The 22,495-nt window shown below is 52.3% G+C and overlaps 12 protein-coding genes across 12 annotated transcripts; 6 read left to right on the top strand and 6 right to left on the bottom strand.

Moving 5' to 3' along the window:
• Positions 1-42: 42 nt before the first annotated feature.
• On the top strand, positions 43-1,364 carry MVES1_003327 (uncharacterized protein; the record flags this gene model as incomplete). Its single annotated transcript, XM_056208144.1, has 2 exons — positions 43-50; positions 149-1,364. The coding sequence occupies 2 exons, from the start codon at positions 43-45 to the stop codon at positions 1,362-1,364; spliced, it is 1,224 nt and encodes a 407-aa protein (XP_056064119.1).
• Positions 1,365-1,611: 247 nt separating this feature from the next.
• Positions 1,612-3,569, top strand: mlh1 (DNA mismatch repair protein Mlh1; the record flags this gene model as incomplete). The annotated part of the gene is made up of 5 exons (XM_056208145.1): positions 1,612-2,269; positions 2,299-2,546; positions 2,577-2,619; positions 2,649-3,518; positions 3,547-3,569. 5 exons carry the CDS (start codon positions 1,612-1,614, stop codon positions 3,567-3,569), a joined length of 1,842 nt encoding a protein of 613 aa, XP_056064120.1.
• Positions 3,570-3,601: 32 nt separating this feature from the next.
• On the bottom strand, positions 3,602-5,953 carry CEX1 (Nuclear aminoacylation-dependent tRNA export pathway component; the record flags this gene model as incomplete). The annotated part of the gene is made up of 1 exon (XM_056208146.1): positions 3,602-5,953. The coding sequence occupies one exon, from the start codon at positions 5,951-5,953 to the stop codon at positions 3,602-3,604; it is 2,352 nt and encodes a 783-aa protein (XP_056064121.1).
• Positions 5,954-6,035: 82 nt separating this feature from the next.
• Positions 6,036-9,168, top strand: RGR1 (mediator complex subunit; the record flags this gene model as incomplete). Its single annotated transcript, XM_056208147.1, has 3 exons — positions 6,036-6,169; positions 6,216-7,953; positions 8,524-9,168. The coding sequence occupies 3 exons, from the start codon at positions 6,036-6,038 to the stop codon at positions 9,166-9,168; spliced, it is 2,517 nt and encodes an 838-aa protein (XP_056064122.1).
• A 715-nt stretch (positions 9,169-9,883) lies between these two features.
• MVES1_003331 (uncharacterized protein) lies at positions 9,884-10,252 on the bottom strand (the record flags this gene model as incomplete). The annotated part of the gene is made up of 2 exons (XM_056208148.1): positions 9,884-10,141; positions 10,172-10,252. 2 exons carry the CDS (start codon positions 10,250-10,252, stop codon positions 9,884-9,886), a joined length of 339 nt encoding a protein of 112 aa, XP_056064123.1.
• Positions 10,253-10,337: 85 nt separating this feature from the next.
• On the bottom strand, positions 10,338-12,791 carry MDM20 (mitochondrial distribution and morphology; the record flags this gene model as incomplete). Its single annotated transcript, XM_056208149.1, has 1 exon — positions 10,338-12,791. The coding sequence occupies one exon, from the start codon at positions 12,789-12,791 to the stop codon at positions 10,338-10,340; it is 2,454 nt and encodes an 817-aa protein (XP_056064124.1).
• Positions 12,792-13,063: 272 nt separating this feature from the next.
• Positions 13,064-13,745, top strand: MVES1_003333 (uncharacterized protein; the record flags this gene model as incomplete). Its single annotated transcript, XM_056208150.1, has 2 exons — positions 13,064-13,620; positions 13,736-13,745. 2 exons carry the CDS (start codon positions 13,064-13,066, stop codon positions 13,743-13,745), a joined length of 567 nt encoding a protein of 188 aa, XP_056064125.1.
• Positions 13,746-14,209: 464 nt separating this feature from the next.
• Positions 14,210-15,930, bottom strand: GPI10 (glycosylphosphatidylinositol anchor biosynthesis; the record flags this gene model as incomplete). Its single annotated transcript, XM_056208151.1, has 2 exons — positions 14,210-15,889; positions 15,922-15,930. 2 exons carry the CDS (start codon positions 15,928-15,930, stop codon positions 14,210-14,212), a joined length of 1,689 nt encoding a protein of 562 aa, XP_056064126.1.
• A 75-nt stretch (positions 15,931-16,005) lies between these two features.
• On the top strand, positions 16,006-17,039 carry MVES1_003335 (uncharacterized protein; the record flags this gene model as incomplete). The annotated part of the gene is made up of 6 exons (XM_056208152.1): positions 16,006-16,122; positions 16,150-16,257; positions 16,283-16,530; positions 16,557-16,690; positions 16,772-16,902; positions 16,950-17,039. The coding sequence occupies 6 exons, from the start codon at positions 16,006-16,008 to the stop codon at positions 17,037-17,039; spliced, it is 828 nt and encodes a 275-aa protein (XP_056064127.1).
• A 463-nt stretch (positions 17,040-17,502) lies between these two features.
• On the top strand, positions 17,503-19,217 carry MVES1_003336 (aspartate--tRNA ligase; the record flags this gene model as incomplete). The annotated part of the gene is made up of 2 exons (XM_056208153.1): positions 17,503-17,585; positions 17,615-19,217. The coding sequence occupies 2 exons, from the start codon at positions 17,503-17,505 to the stop codon at positions 19,215-19,217; spliced, it is 1,686 nt and encodes a 561-aa protein (XP_056064128.1).
• Positions 19,218-19,284: 67 nt separating this feature from the next.
• MVES1_003337 (acylglycerol lipase) lies at positions 19,285-20,444 on the bottom strand (the record flags this gene model as incomplete). The annotated part of the gene is made up of 2 exons (XM_056208154.1): positions 19,285-19,295; positions 19,373-20,444. The coding sequence occupies 2 exons, from the start codon at positions 20,442-20,444 to the stop codon at positions 19,285-19,287; spliced, it is 1,083 nt and encodes a 360-aa protein (XP_056064129.1).
• Positions 20,445-20,521: 77 nt separating this feature from the next.
• CAT2 (carnitine O-acetyltransferase) lies at positions 20,522-22,360 on the bottom strand (the record flags this gene model as incomplete). The annotated part of the gene is made up of 1 exon (XM_056208155.1): positions 20,522-22,360. The coding sequence occupies one exon, from the start codon at positions 22,358-22,360 to the stop codon at positions 20,522-20,524; it is 1,839 nt and encodes a 612-aa protein (XP_056064130.1).
• Positions 22,361-22,495: the final 135 nt, after the last annotated feature.

Genomic DNA, 22,495 nt, shown 5'->3' on the forward strand with positions numbered 1-22,495 from the left:
TGATGACAACATCCCAGTGCGCTGAAGCGCACACGATGCCGAATGCGTCAGTGCGAACGGCGCGAGTGCCTTTTCCGCCGCGTACACAAGATCCTTTGCGCGTCTCTGTGGCATTACATGGACCGCAATCCCTTTTCCTGCATTCAAGCCAGGCGCGGCATTGGATGTTTGGCCCCAGTGAATTGGCGGAGCACCGCACAAATTCGAATATCCAAGCAAGCGAGACGCTGCAGCGGTATGCGCAAGAAGCTAATATTCAACTGCCATTGATGCTGAGTGTCGAGGATGAGCAAGCGATCATCCGGTTCTATCTCTTGCGTATCGGCCGCCTTGTGCGTGCATTTGGGTTGCCGAACTTGGTGGAGACGACGGCAATGACATTAATGAAACGCTTTTATATTCGAAACTCGTGCATGCAGTTCCACCCCAAGCTGATCATGCTAACGAGCATTTACCTTTCCGCGAAAGCAGAAAACTACCCTGTCCCATTAAAGCATTTTTGTGCGCAAGTGAATGAAAGCACCGCCAAGCAAGGTGCGGAAGCGCCGAGCAAGGCAACGACGCCGTCAGCCGCGCGTGGCGACGTGGCAGAAAATATTATTCGCGATCTTGAGTTTGGTATGGTGCAGAGCTTGGACTTCGAGCTTGGTCTGCATAGTCCACACCGCGCGCTGTACGGCTTCATTCTCGATATCCAGTCGGTTCAGCCGACCTTGTCGCGAGAAGATGTTATGGGATTTGCAGGTGCAGTACAAGCCTATTTACAAGTCGCACGGCTTACGGATGTAGAGTTTGTCTATGCTCCTGCGCATATTGCTCTGGCTGCCTGTTGGATGTGCAATGCACCAAGCCGGAAAGAGGGAGCACCACCCATTTCTGGAAAAGACCTAGTACAGCTTTGGTTAGGGGCGAAAGCAGAGAGGGGTGCTACATTACACGAAAGCGAGTTGAAAGATCGCGTGGCTTGGCGTGAAAAGAAACGAGCAATCGACGAAGAGATTGCAAAGCACGAGAAAAATGGCGCGAATAGCAACTCAACGATACCCACAGAAGAGTCCACGGAGGAACCAACAGATGCGTTAAATTCCGATGGCTTCGAAATTCCCATATCTGAGCTGGAGACCACTTTTGATGCTATTGCTACTCGAATTCGCGACGTGCTTGACCCCAACGTGGAAACCAAAGCGCCGCCACGCCCATTCGTGGACGTAGAGCGCGTCAAGCAGATTGATCTGGCACTCCGGCAATGCCTACAGCTATTTGAGAAAGGGCAAGTTACCTCGTCGCGGAAGCGAGCAAGCGATGACCATCCGTCTAGCACCAAACGCCAACGCACTGACTCTGACTCCGATAACGACCCGTAGTCTGGTACAAAAGTATGCGCTGAATATGTGGAGGCGTTGGTAATGACTACGACAGCGTCGAGACAAACGATTCAGCGGCTCGACCCGGACGTAGTGAATCGCATCGCTGCCGGAGAGGTACGTTTGCCACATAAATTGATCATAGATTATCCAACGACCATCGAATGCAGTGAAAGAGCTTCTGGAAAACAGTCTCGACGCTGGAGCAACACAAATTAAAATTACGCTCCAGGATGGCGGTCTCAAAATGCTTCAAATTCAGGACAATGGTAAAGGGATTGCTATGGAAGACTTTCCTTTACTGTGCGAACGCTTCGCAACATCTAAACTACGTAAATTTTCGGACCTCAGCTCGATGACTACGTTTGGGTTCCGTGGTGAGGCACTGGCCAGCATTAGCTTTGTCTCTGCATCTGTCTCTGCAATAAGCAAGACAAAGACACAGGACGTGGCGTACAGTGCAGAGTACTTTGCCGGGACTATGAAATCTGCGTCTGAAACAGAGCCGGCGAAAGCCAAACCTGTCGCCGGCGTAGATGGTACTACGATTACTGCCTACGATTTATTCTTCAATGCACCACAACGGAAAAGGGTCTTTAAGTCAGTGTCGGAGGAATATAATCGCGCTTTGGATGTGGCCACCAAGTACGCGTTGCACTATGGGCATCTTGGCGTGGGGATTACATGCAAGAAAGCTTCGTCGCATTCGCTAGACTTGAACACGCCGAGCAAGAAGTCTCAAACGACGCTAGACGTAATCCGCAACATATACGGTGGGCCGCTTGCACGGGACCTGGTTCATTTGTCCGAGCTTGAAAATGATGAGTACAAGTTTTCTGCGCAAGGCTGGATTAGCAATGCCGATTGGGCCTCCAAAAAAACGCAGTTCCTATGTTTCATTAACAGTGCGTATAAAGACGTATTCTCATCCCAGATCGCCTTGTAGATACCCCCAGCCTGCGGCGCTCTATGGAATCGATGTATTCCCTGCTCCTTCCCAAGGGACGGCACCCTTGGATATACATTGCTTTGACGTTGGATCCTGCAAGACTGGATGTAAATGTGCACCCTACGAAGCGCGAGGTGCATTTTATGGACGAGGAAGAGATTGTGGAAATGATTACGACGCATGCGCAAGACTTGATCTCTCAGCAAAGTTCTTGTCGTGTGTATTCCATGACGGTGTGTGGGCCAATGTTGCGCTTACGCCAGAAACCTTCGCTTGGCGTGAATATATCTGAAAATGCGGTGCAAGGTACGATACTGTGCAATAACTCACTTTAGTGCTCGGTCCGCGTACAGAGAGAATTGACCCACGGAACCTTGTACGTGTTGACCATACGTCGCAATCGCTGGACTCTATGTTCGGTGGCGCTACGACGGACACCTCTCGGATCCCAGAAAGCACCTGCAATCTTACCAGTGTACATGAACTGCGTGCCAATATGATCCAAGATCGAGATGTTGGATTGACCAATGTGCTGCAGCACCACACGTTTGTCGGTGTTGTTGATTTGGAAAAGGCACTTACGCTTGTACAGCATGGAACGCAGTTATACCTTGTAAACCACGCGGCTGTTATCGAGGCATTCGCGTACGAACTTGCTCTTCGCCAGTTTGGTTCTTACACGTCGGTCGCTTTGGATCCAGCGCCAAAGCTGTGGGATCTGATCGCGCTCGGGTATGATGCCGAAGACGCAGCAGAAGCCAAGGCAGCATTGTCCCTTTCGCGAGAAGAGGTCGTGGATCGCATCACGAAACGTTTGACAGACCATGCTGAGATGCTGCACGAATATTTTGCTATTCATATCGACCCCGTGCAGAAGACGTTGGTTTCTGTTCCTGCAATATTGCCGCAGCAAGCCGGCGCAGGCGTTGTTTTGGAGCGGCTTCCTACCTTGCTATTCCGTCTTGGACCGCAGGTGGATTGGGCGGAAGAAGTAGGCTGCTTTGCTAGCGTGTGTCGCGAACTTGCATATGCACAAGTGCCTGCAACCAGTGGCGTCCAAGTCCACGATGCACAGCGTGTTGAAGAAGAAAAATGGATGATCCAGCACGTCTGGTTCGCAAGCATGCTTGCTTCACGGGGGTGCATCCATATCCCGAAAGCGCTACAAGATGGGATCGTGCAGGTCGCGAGTCTCCCTGAACTATGTACGTATGCGCTATTGACTCACAACAGACCGCGTATTTGAGCGATGCTAAGCGCCCGATTCGCTGCGCAATTGCGATTTCCTCTATAGGTTAGTAAATTGTGTATTACGCACCGTACGGCGTTCTTCTCGTAGTTTTTGTAATTGCGCCATCTTTTCCTCTTTCGAAAGTCCAGGTTTGGGTGTAGGCAACGGGGTGGTCGATTTTGGTGTCGGTACGGCTGGGGAAGCCGTAGGCGCACTCCTTGTCGCTGCAGCTAGTGTGGAAGCCGGTTGTGGCGGTGCCATGGGTCGAACAGTGGGCATGGTTGTCGCTGCAGGGGGCTTTGGATGTGCCGCTGGTGTCAGCTTGGTTGTGGCAAGTTTTGGCACTTGTAGCACCGGTCGATCGCGCTGTGTTTGAAATGCATCCGGCACAATAGTGTCTTGAACCGATTTCTTTCCGAGGGACATGCCATGGTCTGCTGGTCTCTGCTCTAGCAGAGGCAAAGGGGCTGGTTCTGGCTGTTGTCCTTGCGGTGTAAGCACCTCGGGCGCTTTGGCAGTTTGTAACGCCGCTTCATCAGCATCAATCTGCGCGAGTGCCCAATCGCCCAGAGCGGAAGCTGCATTTCCAGCTGCGACGGACCAGAACGATGAGAATGCAGAGCGACTTGCGGTGTCCGTCCGTGTGTATCTGGTTCGAGTATGACCCGCCATCTCTGTTGGCGCAGGTAATTCGCTCTCTACAGTAGACAACGTGGCGGCATGCGATAGAGCTTTTCCCATATACTGCTGAAGCGTGTTGTGTGCTTTTTCCCGCACCTCTTTATTCTTGTCCACAAGGTATGGCGCCAATGCTGGAAGAACACTTTTTGCGGACGCTTCTCCGTCAAAGCTCTCTTCATTTTGTGCAAACGCTTCGACACCCGCTAGCCGCGCCTGTTCGTACGTATCTTTGAGACTGCGAGAAAAGGCGGGAACAAGTACATTTGCGCGGGTGGCTGCAGTAAGGTGGGGTGTGATCTTTCCCAGTAATTCAGTAGTTTGGATGCGGAGCAAGGGTGTAGAATCCTGTTGTGTTTTCGCCAGCAGACGGAGCAGATCGTTGTTCAGGACGCGCTCGCTCAGGTGCGGAAGCAGGATAGGTATTGACGTAAGAACAGCGCCACGAACTGCCTCATTCCGGTCGTCAAACCATGTAGTCATGGCCGGCCAAATCCGTGCACCCACCGTCTTCGCGTCAAGATGGTTCTTGTATATGGGCAGACCAACCAGTAACGCGGCACGCAAGCTTGGGTACGGTGTAGTATATGCACCAAAGATAGTCGGACCTAGTGCTTGCGTCCATTCCTGCGTAGACAGTTCCTTTGCTAGACCGAGCATCAATGGGAGCAAAACACGCGTAGAAAGGTCCAAAGCTCCCATACCACCGTGCCCAGAAGGCGTGCTGCAAAACGCCTCCACGAGAATAGGAAGCACCCTGTACTGCACAAACGACGGGGCAATACGGGTTTGTAGTTCTTCTAATTCGATCAAAATTCCCTCCTTGCGGAAGGCATCGGCTACACGGAACTCTTCCATAAGAGTGCCTGCGCGTGTCAATTCATTACTCTGCAAAAATCCATTGGGATGTGCTCCTGCAGCGACGAGCTCGGCTGAAGAAAGCCTTGCTGCCGGGGTCGGAAGCAGCATTCGCTTAAGCAGGGGGTGCAAAGAGGATGGAATACGCCCAGCGGAAAAATTGGTGAGGTCTGCCGGGAATTTATTGTTGAATGCTTCCACAGCCAATGCGCCGATAGCATAGCTATCTATGGCATGGATTGGGTCTGGCGCAATACGTCGCCATCCATATTGCAGCTCTGGCGGAAGATTTTCCTGTGCACTGGGTGTCTCACTTCCATATTGTGCTAACCAATCCATCTCGTCCACCGTCGATAGCGTCTCGAACCCGCCCAAGAGCCATTCGCCTCCAGGAGAGATAAATACGCTGTTCCGATGGATGTTGCCATGCACGGAATGTACTTGCTCATTCAGAAATGCCGCGGCACTTGCAAGTTGGTTTATTCCCCATGCAATCCACGCAGTGCTGGACAAGTTTTTCGGCTTACCATTGCGCCATGCATCCAGTATTGTTGCTAACGGCGTGACTCGCTCCACAGCGAGATAGATTACACCTTGTGCCTCAGACGTCTCTAGAAATTTAAGCACATGTGGGAACCGGACTGAACGCAATTTGCGGACCGCATGCTGCGCCATGGCAATCTGCGCCGGCGAGGCATGCGACGTGTCCAGCAGAAAGATGCTTACTGACACTTGGTCTTCCTTGCGGACACCGTCATGTAGCTTCCATATGCTTTTTCCATCATAGGAAAGTACTGGATCCCCAATAGAATAGCCAGGTAGAGGGTTGATTCCTTTTGCGAGCGCGGAAGAGAGCTGCCGGAAATAGTCCATCACAAAGACGCATCACGGCGTATCTCGCGGAAATTGGTGCGTGTGGAGGCCAGGAACTCATCTCTATTTCCACGGTATAGCAATGCCGGAAGGGGTGAACGAAGCAGAATTGCTTCAGGAGCTGCCGCTGGAACAGACCGACTTGCTGCCTCTTGGTGCACTGGTTGAGCGTTTCTCTAATAATGCATACCAGACATTGCAGAGCCTTGCCGATACGTACGTACGCGCCGATTACTTACCATAGCCTCCCCCCGCTTTCGAGCGATGCGCGCAAAGAAAAGTTGTTTACTACAGCTATGGAACTCCGAAAGCAGTTTGTTAAGCTGCTTGTGCTCATACGCTGGTCGCGGGATGCCGAGCAACTGAATAAGGCACGGAATATCGTCGCGCTGCTCGCCGACCAGCAATGGGCGCATGAAGACGTATTTTCTGGGCTGACGCAGGTGCGCAAAATATTGCCTAATGCCCGTGTATGTGATGCGGACCTTGTCACAGCAATTGAACTGCTTCGTACTGGGACATATGATCGGCTCCCAGCGTCCATTAAGGACAGTGCAGTGCTGCCTTCGCGGATGACGAACCGGGAAGCGCGTTTAGTGCTCGAAGGCCTTGATCAAGTCCTTGCGGTGCGTTTAGCATGGACGGAATCGGTTCCCCGTGGGATACGACTGGATAGCATTGAAGATGGGAAGGCATATCTGTCTGTTCCGGATTTGTATTTCATGTGCATTACAACGAGTGGCCCGGAAAAGGAAGACCGCTGGTGGCTGCTCGAGTTCGAATTTGCTGAGATGGCCACGGATGGTGACGAAGACTTGTCTGAGTTGCTCACAAAGCCATATCTAGATACTGTCTATCCGACTGCAGAAACGATTTTAGCGTCGCAGGAAGAACCGCAGAGCGCCCCGGCGCTTGTGCGCCTGCACGTCTTTTTGGAACAAAAAGCGATGGAGCGTCGCTTGCATATATTGTATCATCAATTACAGCGCATGGTCCGATTCCGCTGGAGCACCAATGTACGCTTTACGCTACAGCCACAGACAAATACGCTCGATATTCATTACTGGGTTGCGAATGCAGCTCCAGCTGGACAAAAGAAGGCGCTGCATCAGGGTATGCTGAGCGGGACATTGCGTCTTCGTCTGCATACAGAGCCGTGTGCAGGGGCAGAATTGATTCTAGCTGAGCTCATCACTGGCAATGTGGAAGTGCCGGGCAAAAGTGGAATTCAAGTGACCTGGGAAGTGGATAAAGCGTTGCAAGACGTGTTGCACGCCGAACACTCATCCTCGCAACTCAAGAAGCTTGACATTGAAAAACTGCTGTTGGATACGATTGACCTGCATTCATACGCGCTTATGAAACTGTTTCAAGAGCAAATCGACCGACACCCAACCCTCGGCGCTAACCAGTCTTTTTTGTGTCTGCTCCGGTCACATGCCAAGAATGGATATGGGCCGAGACATTCGATCGAACTACGTGTAACTGACACTGTGCATGTGATGCTGTATATTTCAACCATCACTGGAAGAGTTGGATTGAAGTCATTGCACAATCTCGAAAGCGCTGAAAACGAGGACCTCGCGCTTTCCCTCAGTGAGACCCAAAATATTGCGCTGCAGCGTATGGCCGCTAAAATCACTGCTAACCCTTCCTCTTTAACGGAAACACTTGTTTCCTTCCGTCTTCAAAGTTTGACGAAGGATGTTTCATTACAGGCTTCCTGGCTTGGACTTGCTTACATGACTTCGGTCTCTTTGCGTCCCGGCGAATTCCAAAAGATTGGGTTGGACCATGGACACCCACTTCTATACCTTCCTTTGACCATGTTCCCTGGATACTATGCCTTAATCTACTTTGTATCGGGACAGGCTATGACGATGGCACTTATCTCGATCATGACTATGACCGAGGCCGGAAAATCGGTGCAGGTCATTAGCTCTGTGAAGTGGCTGGATCGTGCACGAATGAAAAGCTACTCTATCAGTGGTGCATCGTTGGTCCATTCCTTACCAGCAAAGGGGAAAAAGGATGCGCCAGTGTACCGCGATTTGACTTCGGACGAGCTACAGCTTCTGTATTTGTACTGCATTGCCACGGTGGCATATTCACATTTGGAGGAACAGTTACGCTTAAAGCTGGTCACTTTTGCGCTAGTCGGTGCAACGACAAATGCTCCGGCTCCACCAACTGGTAACGTCGACCCTTTGTTACCAAGTCTCTGCATTAGCGCAGCAGAATTCTTGCAGCCCTATGCGCACTTAGCAGGACCGAACATGTCTTTGCAAATCTGCGATTGGTGGATCCCGGAAAAGCGGCGCGTTGAAATTACTTTCAACGTGAAATTACGTATTGCACCTGAGGAGAGAACAGTTGCCATGTTCAAACATGTTCAGCTTGACATGCAACATGGTCTGCTTACATTTACATCTCGCGACCTTTCTTCAAGCATAACGCTATTCTTGCAAGGTTGGGGTCGAGTCGCGCGTATGTGTACTTTGATCAATACGGCCTTGACTTTTTCCTCGTCGTCTTCATTTTGCATTTCATTAATGCATATTAAAAATCAGCAAGTGGTAGTGGCCTATGGATTTGACGGCGAGAAGCAGTTACCATATCTTGTCACGGTCGATTTCGATGTTTCGGGCAATGGTCAAACGTATGGCCTTGAATTCGAAGTACAACATGGTAAAGATACCCCAAATCCCCACAAGTGTATCGGCGCGAATTTGGAACGCAAATTATGTTCTATGGCAGATACACGCATTAACCTATGGAGTGGCTTTTTGCACTTGCTGGAATACACACTTCCAATGCTTCTAATACTGGTGCCGTTTTTCCAAGAGGCAGAGACGAATGCGGATAGCCCCCAAGTTGAAGTACTGGACATCAACTGGTACAGATTTTGCTTCCTCAACACATATGCTCTTGACGTGCGGTTGCTGACGGGAAACCGTGTAATGCTCACTGATGCTGCTTACTCCGCTGGTGCTACCTCGGAAGAATCGAATGCTGAAAATCAAAGCGAAAACATACCTTTTGGTCTTGCATCGCCGTATGCACGAATTCCCTTGCTAGCGCAAATTTGGCAGCAGAGTTTCAAAACAGCTGACTGCCTAAAAGACTCCACCAACCAAGCCGTCTTTCATGTGACACTCTCTGATGTTGAAAAAAACTTACCCTTATTTTTAAACAAAATTAATCAATCGCTGTAAATTTTAGATAAAACAAATACATAAATTTTATTAGATTAAAAGTGTAAATGCATCTATGTATAATATTTTAACATAATATAAAGTATAATAAATTTAAATAAAATAAAAATGTAAATGCATGTGATTATAATAAAATAATTTATATTGTTGCTATTATTTAAATAAATAATTATGCAAATGTTTAAGTTTATTATTTATTTAAACATATATTTTTTTTATACTTCACGAATTATTTTTGCAGGGTTTCCAGCAGCGACGCTGTTTGACAAAATATTTTTTGTCACAACACTACCAGCGCCCTTTTTAATTAGTTTTTTATTTTTTAAATAAAAAAAACTTACAATTGTGCAGTTTGATCCAATAGTAATTCCAGCGCTTTAATTGTGTTAATATAAAATACGCAACATACAGAATAACAGTATTACCGCCACTGTAATTAGTTTAAATATTTTAGTTACTTACACCCAAGTGTGAGCTCCGATTGTAATTGGCAGAGCACGCTCCAAGCCCTGCTTGCGCTCGTCCGGATTGTTGGAATGAGTAGCCGCGTACAGTTGAACGCTATTTGTTAGTATCAAACATTCGACAGACACATACTTAGGTCCGAGCAGCACACCATCGCCTATACTAATCTCTGCGCAATCAAGCATGGTACAGTTGAAGTTCGCATAGAACGAGCCCTCAAACTTGATGTTGCAACCGTAGTCGCTAATCATTAGTATCGCTTCGTAAATGTTACGTACAGCCAGAGAGGAGGCTCGATCTCGATTCTGCTCTCTTCACCGTGCTTCAATTGGAAAATCTGTGCGAGCAATTCGCGACGATCACTTCCCATGATCTCGAGCTTTGGTTCCTCGTCCTCCTTGAAGTTCGCCGGTGGACTGTTGTTGTATGCATGTAGGAGCTTGCGCACATCGATGCGCATTTTCGTCAGCTCCTTATCCAACGGACTAAAAGCAAGGCCTTTAAGACACTACAGTAAGCACACTTTCACACTTCGTACCTTTTCCCTTTCGGACATAAAAGGTATATTTTCTTCATACTCCTTGTCTAAATTCGCGTAAAAAGTTTCCATGGCAGACATGGTGCGGCGCAGGTATAAGTAAGGGAAAGATTGTTGTACGCGTGCATGCGCGTCTGGCGCGTAAATTGAGCACGTGGAGGCTTTCTTATGTACGCGCTATAATTTTGTATCGCTGAAGCACTTCCCTAATGGAGGCTACACGCGCCTCTTCGACTTGGCACAACGTCTGAGTCGTATTGGTAACAAAGACGTTGTCCATCCCCATTTCTTCAAAAAACACTTCAGCCTTGGGCACGGTCGGCTCACTTTCCGCTTTTGCAAGTGTTTCAGTTATGGGTTGCAATGCCTCATCAATGTCCATAAACAACGAATCTAATTTGTGATGCTTCTTCCAGAGCTCCACCAATCGCACACCTTCCAACCCAATCCATGCGCCATGCAGTAGTTGGAAATAATTCTCCGCGTCCGCAACAAGCTTGCCAATCTTCCCCAGGAAAGCAACTAATGCTGTGGAATCTTGTGCGTCTTCTTTGCGCAATGCACGAGCAAGAAGGACTAGAGCAATCTCTGCTGGTGTCATTTCACTCTCTGTGCCAGCCATATGACTCGGCAAGTTGCAGGCCAACGTAATCACCTCGAGCATGCACAAGATCCAATTCGTATTACGAATTGGGCCACAAGTCAGGGCACGCTCCAAGTTGGGCCATGTAGACGGACTGTAGTTCGGTACTAAAGCCATGTCGCGCTGATCATGGAATGGACCCTCTTTCGCAAGCGCACACAAAGCGCTAACCGTTTTCATTGTCTTGTCCGTAACGACTTGCTGCTCAATAATGCTTGCACGCACAAGATCCACTTCCTGCATCGCACAAAAAAGCGATTTTCGGATGCGCTCGCCAAATTCAAACAGCTCGCCAACTTGAGCAAATTTTCCATTTACGAATGCCTCTCCTACAACATTCGGAATCTCTTGTGCAGATGTCTTGTAAAATGGACGCATGACAGTGTCCCAGTGCTCTTTCACGAGCCCCGCAAATTCGCCGCCAAATGCAGTGTTTCTATCCAGTGCCACATGCGATGCCGTTTCAAGCTGTATGGCTTTGAGGCGCAGATCCTGCATCTGTTCCATCGCAAGCGCAGCGCAACCAAGCTGGAGCAAGAGGCGGATTCCGACGATGCGCAGTTTGTAAGCACGTGGACTCCGCAATAGCGAGTAAGACGTAATGCAATAGGCGTTAACCAGTGTTTCGGTATCCATTGTAGGTGCGGAGATTAAAACAGTGTATACAGCAAGAAGTGCAAAATCATCCGCCAATTGCATTTCAGTGTCTGGCAAGCGCAGAGCAGCCATCGCCTGGTGATATTCAGAAAAGAGTCTCTTGCAAGTAGCAGGCACATCCTCGCTCCTATTGGATTGCAGAAACTTGATTTTTTCGTCGTTAACGCATCGGAATATGGTATCATTCGATGCAGGCGTCGTAGCTTGTAATGATTCCAAAAGAGTGATGTATTGCTCCGGTGTCAGAGTGGCTAGGTACGGGCGAAGCTCGTCAAAGCAAGATGCTTTGTCACCAAACCTAGCAAGGTATTTCTGTACAAGCTCCGTGTACGAATACCCAAGAGAATCGAGGGCTTCCACGGAGATGTGTTTGTCATTCGCCAGCCGGAATGTCTCCAGGATACCCAAAAAGGACCCACGATCTGTCCAAGTGTCCTTGTCCACTGCATGAACCAATGGCGCAACCTCATCCGCAGTGAGCCGCGACTGTCCTTCCTTTTCCGATTGGTTCATCAGTGTACGGATGTATAAAGAAATCACGGCCCAGTTCCGGTCACCCTTCTCTATACGCGTGCCACAATCGTCCAATATACGGTCCAGATCACCATGCATTTCCCAAGCCCGGCGCAGGAGAAATTGGATACCGAGACTTTTTTCTGCCAGTTGTTTCGTATACGGCTTGTCCATCATCGCAAGGGCCACCGCTAGCTGGTCTTTTCCTAGGAGAATATGGAATCTTAAATAAAGTTCCAGTGTTTCCTCCGTAAAGCTCGTGTCCGCAGGAGCGAATTCAGTTAAAAGACGGTGCGCGACTTGGAGCGCCAGGATGGAGCTTGGCGGTGCAAGCTGCTGCGACTGCAACGTTGCAGCCTCCATATAACGCCAAAAACTTTTTGTGTTTTTCTTTGCACGGTACTCTTTCATGAGCATCAACGACGCGCGCTGAAAAGTGCTAGCTTTTACCGCCGTGAGCAATGCTTCTTCGGCAAGCTTCGCATCGCCCGGCTTCGCATTACTTGCCGCCATATAAAGCTCTGCCAATTTGGGTAACATTCCGAGGTGTGGCATAACGTACGAAAGCAGATGCAAGACCGTGGTGTCGATATTTGACTGCATCAACCGTTCCACTTCGCACCGCGCCTCGTCGTCGTCATCGAGGCGTACTAGCGCAATTGAGCGCAACGCACTGGCAAGCGGCATCCGCCTTTTGCTTAAAATTTCATCCGCCTTACGCAGCGCAAACTGATTATTCCCTGTATCCAGTGCATTGTACACTTCCGTGCACTGGAATTGATCCAAAACGCCCATTCCCAGCACCATGGGTGGAGGAAGCGAGAAAATGGGAAATGAATGCCACGCACTTCTCCACAATGCACACACCAAGCAGCGACGCGTCGCTGTCATTGCCCAGCCCTCGCCAGCTCGCGCGAATGCAGCTTGGTGAAGTGCATCGTGCAGCATATCCCGAATCTCCCACACTGGTTGCACGCGCACATCATGAAAGCGCCACCCCTTTAAAACCCTCGCCCCTCTTTTTCCCTTCATCGTCGCCAGACCCTTTTCCGCCCGTGCGGCCACAGCGACGACAACGAATGACGGTCGAAGAACGTGCAGCGAAGAAGGAGGAGCGCCTTGCGGCACTTGCGCAACAGCAGCGATGGCGCAATGCAAATCGTGTACGACAGCGGCGCTTGGATACCATGCAGGACTTGATTGTCAAGGTGGACGCAGACTTAATGGAGCCCGGTGGTGCACTTGAGCACTGTTTTGCTGCGCTGCGTGAGAAAATTACTGGCGATGGTGCAACCGTGGAAGCTGTATACTCGGATCTTGGTTCGCACTTGGTGCAACGTGCGCAATTTTATACCATCGCTTTTGCTCGAAGAATTCGGTCCGTCTATGACCCTCTCCAGAAATTGTGGGCACCATTAGACGAGGAGCAAATTCAACAAGAGCCTACGGTACTTTGTGTGCTGAAACCTGACGAACTTTTCGCAAGTATTTCCGATGGAACGCTTGTGCCGCGTATAGAAGCATGCGGCAAGCTACAACGGATTGTCGTGTTGGTCGGTATCGACGCGTACCTCCGCAAAGAGCGGTTGGAGCAGACGCGCGAGTATACTCGTATAGTACGGCAGCGCGTACATCAGTCAAACTCGGATGCAAGAGCCGAGCCGCCGACGCAAGGGACTGCGGCGATATTGGATACCACTTTACTAGAGCTACAGCTGCTACACAGCTGTCACATTATGCGGTTCGCAGAGTCAGAAGTAGCCGAATGGCTCTATTCTATCGCTTGCGAAGTATCGATCCGGCCATACAGACTCCTTGAAAAAGACAAGACCGCGCCAAGTAGAGTGCAGCGCACATTTACAGGCAAGAGTCACTTGGCAACGTATCAGGCAATGCTCGAGCAGATTGTACGCCTTCTCAAATCTAACCGCAGCCACGATGCTCCGCTCACGCGATCCGCGCCATCACACACGCATACCCTACGCTCCGTGCGTTGTCCGATGCTTATGGGAAGTGCCGCTCTTACGAGGAAGCCGCGCTGCTGTTGGCAAATTTATCGGTGCGTAGTATACCTGCTAACGCTAGTTCACTACAGGCAACTCAAGTCGAAATATTGGACCGCAGCTATCTAAACGTACGTCTGCCTGTATACTAATGCAAGGCGTGCATCATTCTATCCAGGCGCAAGATCCGCGCGCAAATGCCGACGGTCCCAGTCATGTACGTTAGTAGGAACGTAACGGATGCTTATATGACCACACCACAACATCCCCCGACCGCTCCTTTTCAGGATGCACAAGTGTATTCCAAAACCGCCGGGTTTCGACGTAATTGCGCGATTTCAAAAAGGTGCGCACATCTTCGCACGGCGCATCCAGCGAACAGGCGCGCGGTCTTTCGTCCAATAAAGATGCAAACATGACAAGATGTGTCGGCCACGGATGCCGCCATCCTAAATCACTGTGTCTGTGAAGTGCCACGGGATCCGCTGCATCGCCTACTTGCGTGCGCCGTCTAAAATGACGCGCCTTCATCGGAGGCGGCGGCATGTGGTACTGGTCGGGAAAACGGCTTTTCATGTACCGAACTGGATCCTCGTAAAAGAAATCTGTCTGGTCCCAGTATGTGCGGGCGTTCGTACGCCGCGGAGGATGGCAGGTGAGGAACCATGCACGTCCTGTGTCGCCACTGATCAACTCCTCATCAAACTCAGACATTTCCAAGTGCCGCGCATGCATATGGCTTTGCCACGGAGTCGAGTGGCACGGCATCAAAAACCCAACAGTCTGCTTTGGCGGGAGCATGTGAAGGTATGCCATCACTTGTACCTGGCCTGTGCAATGGAACGCCGCGGCATAGACAAGCAATGGCAGCTGGATTAAGAGTAGTCCACGAACCAGTTTCGGCAGCGCACGCCATGCATTCTGCCGTTGCGATGAATCGTGAACACGAGTCAAACATACCGCTGCAAAGAGTGTGAACCAGGGCACGAGCGGCTGCAAAAACCTTAATTCCTTGTGGCTAAGGAAGGAATACAGGCATGTCGTCCATAGACTGAGCCATGCCAGGGTGCATAGACTCGCTGCATCCCATTTCGGATGTACGTTGCCGCTAAGGCTCTTGTACCAGCCAATCATGCTCCATGGAAACAGCACCGTCGTCAATACAGGAATCCCTTGTGTAAAGTACCAGTGCCATGGATGCCTGCCGTAAAACACAGCAAGGTTCTTGAATAGGTTTTCGCGCACAAACAGGTACGGCGTTACGATACGCTGCCCGTAATACAGCGTGTCGAGCGCGACGCCAGAAGCAAGGACTGGTAGCCCAACAGCCAATGCGTTTGCCAACAGTATACAAGCGCGTTTTACGCCTGCATGCCGCCAAGCCATGTACAATGTATGCAAACCGAGAAAAGCAAACAGGACGAGACTTGTTGGGCGGATGAGCACGGCGCAAAACGCGGCAAGCAGCGCGCACCGAAATGTGCGCATCGGCGTATGTGTTACAAGCACCGGTGACAGCGGCCAGAAATAAAGTGTGATGCTGCACAAAGCTGCCTCGGTGGTGTTTGCAAATGTGCGCGTCGCTGTGTAAACCCAGTAGAAGGATAAGAGGTGTAGGACGGCCCAGCACTGGGCTACTCTTTGCCCGCCGATACGCAAGATCAGTCTGTATGCGTACCAGTCGCCCACGGCGCTAATGAGTGCTTGCTGAATAGGAGGACCAATAGTGAGCAGAGTTAGGCTGCTGTCCATTCCTGTCCATTTCAACAGCGCGTACCAAGGAACAAACAGCGCAGGATGCGCGATACTTCGAATCGGCGTGCCAATCCATTCCCATGTGCGGTATCCGTACCCAAACACAATCCGATGCGCGATTTCAAGCGACTGCCAGTACTCGTCTGGCTGGAAAAAAGTGCGGCGGGTGGCGAACGCACAAAGTACATGCACCGCGACCAATGCGCCTAGCATGTCTTGCATGCGCAAAAAGCAGCGAGGCCCTCCACATTGTACCCCACGCGATGGTAAATATCAGCACACTGAAAACGACGCCGGCGGCACACGCGCCTGTGCATCCGCTCGGCTATGGACCGCTGCATGGGCCTCGCAGGAACGAGCATATCGTTGTTGTGCTAGGTGTATGTGCTGATGCGTATTGACCGCAGGTCGGACCTGGACTTGGACTTAGCATTGCCTCGGTTTTTGCCGCGCAGGGCTATACGACTGCGATCCTATCTCGTTCCAAGGAACGGCTCGATCAGTGGGCGCAAGAGGTACGTCTATTACAGCTTACAACAGCTCGATACGGTAGCGCGTGCACGGCTCGAGCAAGACGGGGAGTGTCCTGCAAAAGACGAGCCGCTCTCGCTTGCATTTGCTTGCGATATGCTCGAGCAAAGCACGATCCACGGCGCTATGCAAGCGATCCAGAATGCATGGCCTAAGCGCTACATAGGTACGTGTGCGTACAACGGAAGTATACGCAAGCGCGGCCCGTTTTTGGATATTCCATTCCACAAGATCGAGGAAAGCGTAGCAGCGAGCATGTATGTCTTTACACGACTGACCCCAGCTTTGCATTCTTTACATTTGCACAGCTTACACTGCGTGCGATGGACAAGCATGGCATGGGCGGCTCGCTCCTTGTCACAGGAGCGAGCAGCAGCACGCGCGGAGCAGAGGGATTTGCGCCGTTTGCCGCAGCGAGTGCGTTTCTTGGTGAGACTGACATATACAGAGGGCGGGCTGCGAAACATGTGCCAAGTACGTACGGCATCCACTGACTAGAGTCTATTGCGCGCGAGTTTGGCGAAAAGAACGTGCACGTCGCGCACATCATCATCGACGGCCTCGTTGAATCCAAGACGGCATTGCAGTACCTAGGCCTGCCAGCCGACGAGCGGTTTGAGGACGGCGTGGTACGTAGGCAAACTGCCACTCACTGCAGGCCCTCGTACCCCACCAGCTGGCCAAGACATGGCTCTTCCTCGCGCAGCAAGACCAGAGCGCATGGACCTTTGAGCTGGATATCCGGCCAGCCAAGGAAAAGTTCTAATAGAGCAATAGGGTGAAAGGCCACTGCGGGCCAAATACATTCGAGTCACGATCGCGACAGCTAGGATCTACGAACGGGCTCGGTATACAGACCGCTTTCGGGGTAGCTCCACCTTGGGTCGGCACTTTTTGTGCAAGGCATTCCGATGAATGCAAAGCTTTTTATTTGCTGCATGTTAGCGCCACAGTGTGCGACGCTACATACCTTGAATTCACAAGAGAATAGCATAGGCCAAACCGCTTACTTCGAGCGAGCACGCATCTTTCTGCGCTTACGGCGCAACCTGCGCATACGCTTCTTCCTCCATTTAGCTCTCATCTCGGCTAAACGTAAAAAGACAAGAGACAGCGCTGGCCTGGCGCTGCTTTTCCCTTGTATACATATCACGTGGATTGCAGTTCTAGCTTGCTGAGTCAGCGTATGTGGAGCCGTCGGTGCACGTCCGTCTCGCCGCAGCACGAGCATGTCGAGTGAAGCGCAGCAGGCTATCGCGCACGAACAACAGAACCCCGATCCCCCCGCCTTTGTCGGCGCGGAGGAACTTAAGTACGTTTGTAGTGATCCACTGACCACAGCTCCGACGGCACCCCCCTTTCCGACAAGCAGCGTAGGAAACGTGCTGAGAAGGCCGAGAAAGAGCGCGTTAAAGCCGAAAAAGCAGCGCGTCTCGCGCAGGAGCAGGCCACACGCCAGGCCGCTGAGGTTGATTTTGCGGAAGGAAACTATGGTGTGCTTCCCATGAACCAATCGAAGGAGCGTGTAAACGTGCAGCTCTTTTCCATTGAAGATATTCACCCCGACAAGGACGGGCGACAAATCACGCTCCAGGCGCGTCTTCAGACCACGCGCGCACCATCGGCAAAGCTTGCATTTATCACGCTTCGCCAGAATGTGCACTGCGTGCAGGCAACGCTGGCGCAGGCACCCGAGAAGGTATCGCGCCAAATGGTGAAATGGGCCGCATCCATCACGCCAGAAAGCATTGTGCGCGTGGAAGGCACGATTGCCAAGGTCCCTAAGCCGATAGAGTCCCCGTCCGTTACCATCAAGGATGCGGAGATCAAGATCGCACGTATTTACATTGAGGTCCCTGTGACTTGGGAGGGCCAAATTCCCTTTTACGTCGACGATGCGACGCGCTCCGATGCGGACATCGAAGCGAGCCAAAACACGCCGCGCCCCTTGCCGCCCATTGCGCTCGACACGCGTCTGGACAACCGCGTGCTGGACTTGCGCACGCCGACGAACCAGGCTATCTTCCGCATGAGCCACGGCGTGGGCAAACTCTTCCGCGAGTTTCTCGAAAACAATGGATTCATCGAGATCCACACGCCCAAGCTCCAAGGTGCGGCTACAGAGAGCGGCGCGTCTGTCTTTAAGCTGGGCTACTTTAAGGGTGAGGCCTTCCTCGCGCAGTCTCCGCAGCTCGCGAAACAGATGGCCATCGCCGCTGACTTTGGCCGTGTCTACGAAATTGGCCCCGTTTTCCGCGCCGAGGACAGCAATACGCACCGCCACATGACCGAATTTATCGGTCTCGACCTGGAGATGGCGTTCCAGGAGCACTACCACGAGGTCACCGACCTGCTCAACCACCTGTTCCTGTACATCTTTAGCGAGCTGCCCAAGCGCTACGCCGCCGAAATCGCGGCGATCAAGCGCCAGTACCCTGTAGAGGAGTTTTTGGTACCCAGGCAGCCCGTCATGCTCGACTTTAAAGAAGGCATTCAGATCCTCCGCGACGCTGGCTGCGAGGTCGAGGACTTGGACGATCTCAGCACCGAGATGGAGCGCACGCTTGGCAGGCTTGTACGCGAAAAGTACCACACCGACTTTTACGCGCTCGACAAATTCCCTCTCGCCGTGCGCCCGTTTTACACTATGCCCGACGCCAACGACGCCAACTACTCCAACTCGTACGACTTTTTCATGCGTGGCCAGGAGATCTTATCGGGCGCACAGCGAGTGCACGACGCCAAGTTCCTCGAGCAGCGCTTGGCTGGGGCGGGTATTGATCCGAGTTCCATGAAGCACTATGTAGACGCGTTCCGTCTTGGCGCACCACCGCACGCTGGCGGCGGTATTGGCCTCGAGCGTGTGGTGATGCTCTACCTAGGCCTCGGCAATATCCGCCGTGCGAGTATGTTTCCTCGTGACCCCAAACGCTTGGAGCCGTAACTACGTAGCTGTAAGCGTAAGAAACCATTGGCGCTGGGGTGAGCATTGGCGCGACGCACCATTTCCCCTAGCAGCTCGCTGCGCTGCGCCAAGTCCGATTCGCTCATGTCTGGCACATTTTTGATCGCCACTGGGATTAGTTTCGATAAACGCACCGTGCTCGACGCCTGGCCAAAGCCGCAGCCGCTTGGGCTCCGCATGCAGCTTTTCAAAAAACGCAATCGAGCCGTGCGGACTCGTAGCGCGGTCATTCTCGCCGTGATCTATGGATACAGGGCACTGGATCCGCGAGGTAATACGCGCTAGGTCGTCGATGCCAGCGACAATGGCCAGGCCCGTCGCGATGCGCACAAGTCCGCGATAATTTTGGGGGTCGATGGACGCGTAGTAGTCGACCTTTGGGTCGTCGGATACGTTCCCGCGAATCGCTTTGGCAAAGGGCAGGCGCCCAGCAAACATGCAGATACGCCGTGCAATCCACTCCAGTGTGTAACTTGGCCGCGATGCCGACGCAATTTGAAGCATCGGTGCACTGACCGCGACGCCGTCCAGGGATAGCCGCGCGCCGTTCGCAAGGCCACCGAGTTTCGCGGGCGCTGCAGGAGGATATAAAGCGCAGTGGTACAGCACGGTAAAGCCACCCATGGAGCTCCCTTGGCCAAACCTTTTGCGCCTCGCAAGCGCGGGTAGCTCGGCCAAAGTGTCGTGGAAATGTACGTGGGCCATGACGGCGTGCAGTGCATTGGCAAGCACTCGCATACTCGGGACGTACGCAGGCAAGCCCGACGACCGGCCAAACGACGGGAGATCAATGGCAATAGCACGCATGCCCGCACGCATGAATGCAGTGCCTTGCACGGTCAGTTTCCCAGAATAGTCATTGATGCCATGGACCAAGTACACATCGGCATTTAACTGCGCGACGCTGGGCATTTCCCAGATGTAGTAGTTTACAAAAGAGGTGAGGCGCTTGTTTTTGTACGTAGATGGCAGTGCATGCACGCCTTGCAGCTCAACATCCAGGACGGGGTCGGTGCCGCACAGATATACGCGACGCCGCGTGGAGCGCACATTGGGATTCTCGTAAATCAGCGAGCGCTCCTGCGCCGAGTAGGGAAGACGGTCGCGGCCATATGTCGGATCGCCACTGCCCTGTGTTGTGAGGCCCAAATAGAGCAGCACAGGCTCCAAAAAGATATAGTACAGCTCAGTGAGGTACGCCTGCATCGGGAGGCGTGGAGGGCAAGGCACCAAAAGGAATAAAGTGCCAAATAAGTAGAATTCTCCACGTGCGTCTATGTCCGCTACATCTTGGATTTGTGTACGCGCATGTAGAGCTGCTTGAGCTCGACAAGCGCCTCGTTCAAGTAATGCGTAAACTCCTTAGGATCATGCTCGTCCTTTAGGCAGACAATGGTAAACGTAAACGCATTCTCTTTGATGGCGTACGCAACGCCAAAGCCCTTGGGCGTCACCTGGCCAAAGCCCCAAGCGTCAAACAGCTCTGCACTGATCTGCGAGGTACTGAGCAGCCAAGTGCCGCTGGTGGCGTTCATAGGATCCTTGAACAGAGCGGGCAACTCCTCGCCAGGACGCATGGAGAGCTTCAGACCAAGCAAATGGCGATCGACGCCGTGGCCCTCAGCACATTCCCTGGCGTAGGTGACGTGCTGATTACACGCGCGCTCAAACAGCTTGACGCGATCAGCGTCGGGCGTATTGACATTGCCCATTGCCTCGACAAACGCTTGGCTCTCGACGCTGCAGCTGCGGATCGTTTCGGTGCGGCCGCCCTTGAACTTGCGTGTTTGTGCAGCCTCGTAGGTTGCACCACTAGTGCCAAACATTTTGTAGTAGGCCATCTGTATCGCCATCTGCGCCCAAGCATCGGGCGACGTCTTGCACTGCTTGACAAAGCCCTTGCCGTAGCCCTCAAAGTCAAGGACAGAGAGCGCCTCTTTTTCCATGGACAAAGCAAAACGCGCGGCGCTGTCGTTGGCAGCCTTCTCCGTCGCAGCATCCTCGCCAAACTCGAGTAGGACGGGGTCGTCGAGGACAGCACCGGCGCCCTCACCCTCGAGAGGAATCTTGCCATCGGCAAGCGCGGTGAGCACAAAGTTGTTCAAGCGCATCGTGTGCGTGCCATCGAGCATCGAGTGCTCGCCGACAAAGCCAGACACACCGTTCTCCGACACTACAAATTGCTGCTTGTCGTAGAAGCGGTTCTTGCCTTGGTTACCACGCCACACGTTCCAGCCACGGTCCTCGAGCGAGACGGGCTTACCATTGTCGAGCGCAAACAAAACAACCCCCGACTCGATCCGCTCAAGCGATTTGCGGTTCTTCTCGGCGTGTGGTCCCGAGAGCAGTGCTTTGCGAGCCTCGGTCCAAGTGTCCCGGTCGTCGGCGGTAAACGCACCGATCGGCTGCTTGTTCATCGACGCACTGCGCTTGTCTGACAGAATCTTGGAGAGCTGCACCTCGATCTCTGGCACACTCAGCTGGTTGCCGGAGATTGGATGGATGAGATCAAACTCGTAAAAGTATCCGTTGCGCGCAACAATGACGTGGTTGTGCTTCGCAGGATCCGCAGTAAAGCAAACGTCCTCGCCGGCCTGGGGAATGCGGCACACGTTAAACAGGTACTTGAACGGAGCCATGTCTAGATAGCCAGTCTTGGTCTTTTCGGGCGCGAGCTGCTCGGTGTTCACAAGCTCGCGGAAAATCATGGTGGCCTTCATCATCTGCGCGGCGCGCGCGACGTTGGTCTTTGCCTTGGGGTCCGACCTGTGCAGGTAAAAGTAGCTCACATTGGGAACCAGCTCGCCGCGGTAACTCATGTACGCATACGAGAGCCACCACTCAGCAAGCCAACTGTCGCGGCCCTCGTTGTTGGCGCGATGTTCCAGACGCTGCTGGAGCTCACGCACAAATGCCGCGTCCTTGCCACTCAGAGCGGACTTGACAGCCGACTCTGTCACGGCGAGACTTTGGCTCGTTTGCAACGGCAGCGTCGTGCGCAAGTACTTCGGAAGCGTGTCTTCCAGTTTCGGAACAGGCAGGTGAGCAACCGAAGCCTGTCCTTCAAACATGCGCTTCTCGGGTGCAGAGGCAGTGGTCATGGTCCGCGTACTGGGCGCCATATTCACAGAGTGCCTGGCAGAGAATAGAAATCGAGGTATTGAGAGCCTCCCTGTGCTCATAGGCTTGGGAGTGGTGAACAGGCCGATGGAGCCGCGGCGTTTCTCCACACGCTGCCCTCGGCTTCTTCGTGCCGG

This window comes from Malassezia vespertilionis, chromosome 7 (assembly GCF_029542925.1).
Source record: "Malassezia vespertilionis chromosome 7, complete sequence".
In the NCBI taxonomy this organism is placed as follows: domain Eukaryota; kingdom Fungi; phylum Basidiomycota; class Malasseziomycetes; order Malasseziales; family Malasseziaceae; genus Malassezia; species Malassezia vespertilionis.